Below are 8,497 nucleotides of genomic sequence, written 5' to 3'. Positions count from 1 at the left end.
GTGTAGATAATTATGATTAGTACACTTAATGATGCCACTAAAGCAGGTGAATGTTTGATAGTTGCTATGTGCACCCTTTTTACGTTCTATTTGCAGAAATGCCACTGAGGGTCTGTTGATGTTAATCATGCAGATCACGATACTGCGATGTCTGACCAGCACACGAGGCACCAACCTCGCAGGAATAACAAGACAACTATCGATAGCAGGAAGGTCACAAGTGATACCTTGCAAATCATTACAGGACACGCTAAACCCCAAATTTGGGTGTTTAATCCCAAGGACATGTGTGCTGTATCAAATCTCAAACCAAAACTTAATGCGATGCCAACCTGCATCAACTCTTTTCATGAGGCACCAACAGAAGCAGAATGGTGTCCTATCCCAAGAAACACTTCCAGAGTTCATCCCCTTCTATCGCCTCCCTTCTATCGTTGGGTTGCGAGTACTATCTAGAGTCAAGATCGCCCAGACCTGTCTCACTCTTGCAATACTCCCACCACTCGGCTACTATCACTCTCTTGGCGTGGTAGCAACTTGGCAGCTGCAGTTTTGTATTGGCACAGCAACATTTGCCCTCTTCATGCTGTATGCCATGAGCTTCTATCTTCGCAGAGTAATCGGAGCAATGTACATGCACAAAAAAGGACATGTCATCAAAGTGTCGCACCTGAGTTTCTGGGGCACCCGACAGGATCTCCTGGTTCCAGTGAACGATATTGTTCCTCTTGGTGAAGGGGGCAATAAAGAAGGAGAAATTGTGAAGAAACTTGAACGATACAGCACCAAACAGACGTTGTATTACACCTTGCGATATGGACATGTGATCAATCCAGAAGCATTTGAAGAGGCATTTGGGTCCTGACATTGTCACTAATCCTGTTTAAGAGAAGATATCATGAAGGACTGACCCTCCACCTGTTTGGTCAAAGACAGTGATTCCTTATCAATTAAAAGTAGCAAAAAAAAAAAAGCTGCAGAAAATGCTGACTTAATCAATAGTAGTGAGCCAATGGAGTCAAATGGAATCAAAAGGGGCCTGAGCTTTCGATCCTAGCAGAATCAGCATCAGAGTCAAAATGACAAACAAACCGGGAAAGCAATCACATAATTATAAGGACTTCACACAACGAGCACAGTCAGGAGAGGGCTTTAGGGACACAGAACAAAGAAAACAAAAGGGATGGGTTTGAAGTCAAAGGCAGGGAGCCAAACAGGTAAGGGAGGGGGATTAAAGCAAGGGGTGAACAGACAAAAGGCAGAGGTGGGCCTGAGATGATCCCACAATCATTGGGGACAACCTGTGAAGGATATACAAAAGTAGATGAATAGGGAGGCAACATCAAACAAGATACGAAATAACAGAATGATGAAGAATAGGAAAAGAGTGAATAGTAACAATATCAACTATTTGTAATGACCAGTTGATGCTCTCAATGGCTGCTCAGGGGTTGTGTGTTTTGCTTTTTAATGCTTTCATTCTAGAACTGTTTTTCATTTTATTAGTTTCTCTGATAAAGCCAGTTTTCTGTGCCTAAGCCTCTCCATTCATAAGCAAGTGTGAATGATATGAGTCTCACAAATATTTGTTCTTCATCTTGATGGGATCATGATGAAAGAAACTTATTGTTTGCTGGCTTGTTATGATTTTGTTTTATTTATGATTATATCTGAGTAAATATACATGCAATTTGTACATGGAATAGAATGTTGATTGTGTGTGCAATTCTTTACACCTGTGGCAAATCTTTGGTTTCTTATTACTGAAATAACTTACAGAGTAGCAAATGTTATGGAAAGATGTCATAGCAGTGCAGTTTTCAAATAAAAGATGTCTTTACACATGTACATACTGCATCATGTCTACATGAAGTATGCATGTATTTCTCTTGATAATTTGATTAAATTACAAATGGTTTGTAGGAGTGTAAAAAGCAACAATGAAAACAAAACAACATTCTGGACAGCTTTGCAATCACTTGAAAATAATAGTCATGCATGTACGTAGAAGGAAATAGACAAATTAATACCATTTGGTCTTCATCAGAGCTCTTGTAATTATTATTGTGTATCTTAGAAGTCCAGGGGTGCATTTCATGAAGAATTTTGTCAGATATTTTGTTTCAAACAAATTTGCTTTCCCAATAAATGCAGGGATTTCAGTCACTTATAACAGTATGTCAGAAAAAAAAAAAATCTGACAAAATTCTTCATGAAGTGCCACCCCCCCCCCCAACTTAAAAAAAGAAATTAACATTTTAGGCATTTGTATTGCATTCTTAGCTCACTCTTCAGAACTTTTTTTTTTTTTTGGGGGGGGGGGGGGTTCATGTACACATAGTTGCAAAGGCAGTACAATTTTGAGATTTTTCTTTCTCGATTTTTTTCCTTCAAATATGATCTTCATGATTTACGCTTATTTTGCAATGAATGCCTCTGAAAAATCTGACAGAGTAGCATGTGCCAACTCACAAACTCTTTCTGAAAGCCGTTTAATTTGAAATGAGTTGACATGGATGTGTGCTACACATAATTTTGTGAGTGTCGATCAAAAGAAAGTTAGTCTTTCAAGCATTTTCTAAATACATGTGCAGACATGCTATATACTTTTTGATGGTGTCACAAAATCAAGCATATGCTGTGCTGCATGTAATTTATTTTACTTTGTATGCACACACACACACAAAACAAACTTCATCACTGTACATGTACATGCCATAAAAAACACTCGAATTAAAATTATGATTTATTGAATGAGAGTTCTGGGTACAGAAATGAAATTATATCTACAGAGAAATACTGTATAATGCTTTGTTTTTAAGAGCATGTTGAATTTATAACATCATATGACTCTGTAATTACAATTGATTTATAAATTGCTCTATGACAACCTAAATCAGCACTGATTATACTGTATATCATGGCTCATACTAAAACACTAATTGATGCTTATTTATATGGACAAAGGGCAATTTGTCTATCAGTTGCAATAAAAAACTTGGAAGAATTCTTTAGGTTTAATAACTATAATGTCTAGGAAAATACTAATACAATATTTTTTGTGTACAGAATATTGCCGATTCCATATTTTATTTTGATAAAATCAAATACAGTGTAAATTATCTCCACAGCAGATCTTGCTAGACCTGAAAAATGGTGTCAATACATGTCCTAGTATGAACAGGTGTGTCTGTATGCATGTATAAATGTGTGTGTGTGTGTGTGTGTGTGTGTGTGTGTGTATGGATATATTATCATATTATATATACATACACGTAGGCCTACATATATTTCAGTAATTCGTAGTCCACATGTTGGTCAAACAATATCACTAGCAGAGAACTGAAAAATTCCTCCAGAAACTTATGCAGTATATATATTTTCTGGTACCTTGCCTTTTGTCAAGTGATTGACAAAGGGCAAGGTGCCCAATATTTGTGCGCCACGTATTGAAAATTCATTGTAAATTGTTGGTGTACAGCTTGATAAATTTCCGAATGAATATAAACTTTTGACATAGAACAGTGGCGGATTCAGGTGGGGGCACACCGGGTGTGCATCCCCTCTTTATTTTTTGTTAAAACTAAAGAAATGAAAAAAAATGCGCCCCCTCCCCCCTTTTATGGAATTCCTGGATCCGCCCCTGCGCCCCTGTAGTATGTGGGGATATATCATACATGTACTAGTATAGAAATTATGTTCAAAATACTAGTATACACTCGTGGCATTTAAAGCTCCCTCCCCGTCAACCCCCCCCCCCCCCCCCCCACCACCACCACCACTCCACCCCCTGCCCCGCGCACCCCGCCCCATCTTCGCCCTTCCATTATAATACCAGGTGCCCCGTCGAAATCGGCTCGCAATCGCTCGACGTTCGTGAAATCATTCTGCCAGTACACATTCATCAATATGCGATAGCGATAGATCGGATCGAAATCGATGGTTTCGTGTCCACCATCATAGACGTGATAAGCAACAAAACACGTAGATTTCAGAGAGAAGTCGAGAAGTAATTCCCCCGTGAAAGCCTCATCTATGACCTAAACAGCTTCATCGTTTATGTAGTAAGTATATTTCACACCGTTTACTTTCATCTGTGCTTGTCTAGATCTACAGAGACGAGGCATATAATGAAACAAAACAGAATATCTAGCATCGGTCATCGCACCGATAAGCTTACGTCTGAGACGAGAGACATCCGATCCGTGTAGTCCCATATGCACACTTTTGTGTCTGTGTACTTTCATCTCGAGTTATTTGTAAAAATGTAACCAGAAATTTGGGCTTCTTCTCCCTCAGTCGTCTCCTAACCATGTCATGCCTCCGTAAATTAAATAGCCATTATTTATTTTAGCCACATTTACCATCAGTGTGTCGTTCAATAAATGATGTATTAAAAGGGAAAGGAACTATCTTCTTGTATTGTTGTAATGTAAATTAAGCTGACTCAGTGACTGCTTGGTGTAGGAACTTGGATCTAAACTATAAATTTTTAAGTATAAAGTTGATCGTTCCTACCCTACAAAATTGACAAAGGCTCAAAGCACATTGCATTATTTTATGTATTCTCCTACACTCACATCATGACATTCACAATACCGTGTCCAGCGAACTTTTGAGTGAAAAAAAAAAAAAATGTTAATTTGCTTGCAGATGGCTGAAATGCTTGTGTTGAATAATACGTGTTGTGGCAAACTTGTTGATAATTGATTTGGTAACCTGTGCAGTGTTAATTGCCTGAGTATGGTTGGTCCTCTGCTCACATTATTGTCAGAGAAGGATGAGGGTTCTTACCCGGAAGGGGGCCCGGCGGCTAAGCTGCATGGACCCAATCAACCAGGAAGCGCGCCAGGCAGTCGCCGTGGGCAACGTCAAGCGTGTGAAGGAGCTGCTTTCAATCGGCCTGTCTCCCAATGAGGCAGACTGTAATGGCTGGACCCTGCTACACTTGGCTTCTTCTCGTGGGAGGGAACGAGTCCTGAGGGCACTCTTGGAGCACGACGGTGAGAGATGACTGCATATTTCAGCACACAACCATCTTGACAGCATGCTATTACAACATTATCATCATCAAAGTCATGCCTCTGGCACTTTGGATCATATTCTCAATCACCATTCCCATTGATATCAAGCAAGTGGAGAGTGCTTGGAGAGATTCTCATTATATTAGTATCTGCCAGATCATGTCTTTGTAATCTCTTTCCCATAGATGATGTGAATGTATGCAACATGCTTTACACACTGATGAGAAAATGAGTGATGCTCTTCCAGTAAGGTCTTAGTTTTTTGAAGTCTTCACTCAACAGATATGTCTCTTTACAAATGTCCAGTACATTGATACTACAATAATTGTAGTTAGGCACAATATTTTAGATATTGCTCACCAGTATAGAAACACTCTCATGAAGAGATATTGCTCACCGGTTTAAAAACACTAAATGTTACAATTTCTTTTGTGGCTGTCTTATGCATTATTATGTTATCCTACAGGATGTATTTTCTTCTTCATGTATAACTTCTCATATTACCTCAGGTTGCCCTAGTGCTAAAGATGGTATTGGAGGATTCACATGTCTGCACTATGCTGCGATGCATGGAAGGACAAGACTTGCCCAACTCCTTTTGGAGTACGACATGGACGATAAGTATGATTTAGTGAACTCGCCCAGCTCAGACGGCTGGACACCGCTCCATGTGGCGGCCCACTATGGTAGGGAATCGTTCGTAAGGATGTTGCTTCAACATGGAGCACGTGTGGAGGCGCTAAGCACAAAGGGTACCAGCCCTCTCCAGCTGGCAATCATTCGGGAGAAACTGCCATGCGTCAAACTCCTCCTGAACTATGGCTCAGACATCGACATACAGAGTGGCTTCCCGCTGCGGTACACCATCTTGAAAGGGAACACGGCCCTGGCCAGGCTCTTGCTGAATCACGGCGCAAACCCCAACCTTGGGAGGACTGAAGATGGGCAGACGCCCCTACATTTGTCGGCGATGAAGGATGATGTGGACTGCTGCTCATTGCTTTGTATGTTTGGGGCTGACAGTCATGCCCTCAACGACGAGGGGAAGACCCCATTGTCCATGTATAAAACCCTTATGGAAGATGCAGGACCTTGCATGTCAGTACTTACATCAGCCTCAAGTAAGTAAAAAAAAATAATAAATGCATCTGTTACATATTCTATGTTTTTACTTTGTCAGAAATGAGTATCCAGTTCGGCAGACCAGTGCCCGTTCCAAGATGAATGTAGAATGTTTAATGTGGATAACAATAAGTTACAGCAGTAATGGTTGAATGAATAACTGTTTGTGAATGCCTGATATATATTTAGTTGGAAAGTGGCATCATGTTCGTAAATCTTGGTTTCCAGGGATATTTCAACAATATGTGCTTAGTGAACTTCTGAAGTGATAAAAGAATAAGCAATCAAAATAACAATTTATTAGCCATCACCCTCCTTTTCAGAGGTTTTGAGCTACCTTTTCTCATCAGAAGAAAGATGTTCTCCTTTAAAGATGTTCTCCTGTATAAATCAATCAGTACATGACAAAGTTGACATATCTGATCATGCCACAAAGCCACTGTAAAAACTGAAAAGGAAAACCAGTATGATGCACTTGTTTATTGGTTTTGTATATTTTTGCCCACCAGGAAACCCACGATCTCTCCAAGACCACTGTCGTCTCGTCATCCGACGGTCCCTAGGTCAGCAGCGACTTTGCCACATCAGCGACCTGCCCATAGCCAATGTTGTGAAGAGCTATGTCAGATACAAGGACGATTTTTGACAGACTGACTCCAATCATACGCACTACGTCGCTGATGCCAAAGTAACTGCCAGAATGTCTGAAGCGCTACAGAATGTATAGGTTGACTTATGAGCCTGTGTCTATGATGGAACTGCAACGCAACACTTGCTGTGTAACAGTCCATAGGGCACATCGTGCGACAGAGCTGGTTCTGGGCTTTGCTGAATGATGCTGAAATCGCTGCTGCTCGATGATCCATTTTCAACATCTCTGTGTTTTTGCATGCTTTATGATCAGCATAAAAAAATTGTATTGCATGTAGCTGAATTCCAGCCTGAATTATTGCTTCTATAAATATGACAAACTGTATGCAAATAAGCCTAACCCTGTAAACATTATTCATCAACCCGCCTATTGATGAATGTGCAAACCAGTAGATGTATGTACTGTACGAGCTGAAATTTTTGTGTGCAGATATAATCATCGCAAATTACAACTTGTCAGACATTTTTGCATGTTGTTAATTTGTGTTTCCCAAGGGTCTAGAAATCATTACTTCACCTTTCACAAATGAATAAAGATAAGTAACAAACAACAATACTTGTATTGACCCTTTTTACTTGATAATTGTCTGTACATAAACAAGTACTGTCTTCTGCATTCAAAGTACTGTACTAGCATGTTATGCCCCAGATATCCCTGCGTCATGGCCCATGCAGCATGCTAAAACTACAGTAGTGACTAGTTGCACACGATCTAGAGGTGGCATAGCTTTGTTTCTTTTAGAAATGATATTTTTGTGCCTTTTAATATTCATGCATTGTTATTTTTTGCAGTTTATAGGCTCTTTGCAAAATTCATGGAAATGAAACAACCACATAAATTTCAGCTTGTACAGTATTGAACATTACCACTCTCTTGAATTGTTTTTATATATTTAGAACAGACACACACAGGACTTCATTACCATCAATTGAGTGAACCAATACCCCTCCTGCTCAGACTTGACTTGCAAGTGTTCAAGTGTAAGAAGAGTGCTAGTGTCCACGTTTGTTATAATTGACCTATTATGGGCTTTGTTTCCATTTTGCAGTGTTGTTTCTTGTGAGTTCTACCCTTCTCAACAAGTTTTCACAGTGTATTACAGTGGATATCTGCAGCATATTTGCATTCTTCCATCTCATCCACTTTGCTTCTCATCAGATAGTGAGAATGTGTCAATGGTTGTCATGTTTGCGGGGGCTTGAACTCATAAATTCCTCAATATCAGACCCTCTTATAGCATGAAAGAACGCTGAGTATACACTTCCTGGATGATAAGCAATAAGGTCAGTCATTGTGGTCACACACACGCAACACAGACGAAGGAAGAATGAAGATCTTTGTATGTATGTCCTTCACAAAGCCCTACCCTGCAAAGGATTTGACTGTTGGTGTGTACTACTTTAACTGGCAAACTTAAAATATAATTTCCACCATACTTCAGCAGTCACATGAAAGAGACTATCCAGGAATGCCATTTGTAACAGTAATCGAATACAATGTACAACCCACCTGGAAAACTTCACCTGTGGATCTTGCATGTCTGGAATTTAACAAGGAATGAATATCGCATTGCTTCATGCATATCCTGGTCTTTTTCTCATTAAGAAAAGTAGAAGAAAACTTGAAGACTGACAAAACAGTGATTAGACAGTGAAATGCAAAGAATCATGCACAAAAAGAAAAGCAAAATTTGTGCGGT

At 39.7% G+C, this 8,497-nt stretch overlaps 2 protein-coding genes across 2 annotated transcripts; both read left to right on the top strand.

Moving 5' to 3' along the window:
• The first annotated feature begins 319 nt into the window (after positions 1–319).
• LOC139720368 (transmembrane protein 186-like) lies at positions 320–865 on the top strand. Its single transcript, XM_071631735.1, has one exon. The coding sequence runs from the start codon at positions 320–322 to the stop codon at positions 863–865; it is 546 nt and encodes a 181-aa protein (XP_071487836.1).
• Positions 866–3,974: 3,109 nt separating this feature from the next.
• Positions 3,975–6,801, top strand: LOC139720338 (ankyrin repeat and SOCS box protein 7-like). Its single transcript, XM_071631702.1, has 4 exons — positions 3,975–4,064; positions 4,775–5,003; positions 5,534–6,145; positions 6,656–6,801. The coding sequence occupies exons 2-4, from the start codon at positions 4,781–4,783 to the stop codon at positions 6,790–6,792; spliced, it is 972 nt and encodes a 323-aa protein (XP_071487803.1). The 5' UTR covers positions 3,975–4,064; positions 4,775–4,780; the 3' UTR covers positions 6,793–6,801.
• Positions 6,802–8,497: the final 1,696 nt, after the last annotated feature.

Source organism: Diadema antillarum, unplaced genomic scaffold (assembly GCF_040938485.1).
Source record: "Diadema antillarum isolate AM-2024a unplaced genomic scaffold, OU_Dant_1.0 scf00000127, whole genome shotgun sequence".
Taxonomy (NCBI): Eukaryota; Metazoa; Echinodermata; class Echinoidea; order Diadematoida; family Diadematidae; genus Diadema; species Diadema antillarum.
Note: the sequence above shows the minus strand (reverse complement) of the source record. Positions and strands in the feature narration are given on the sequence as shown.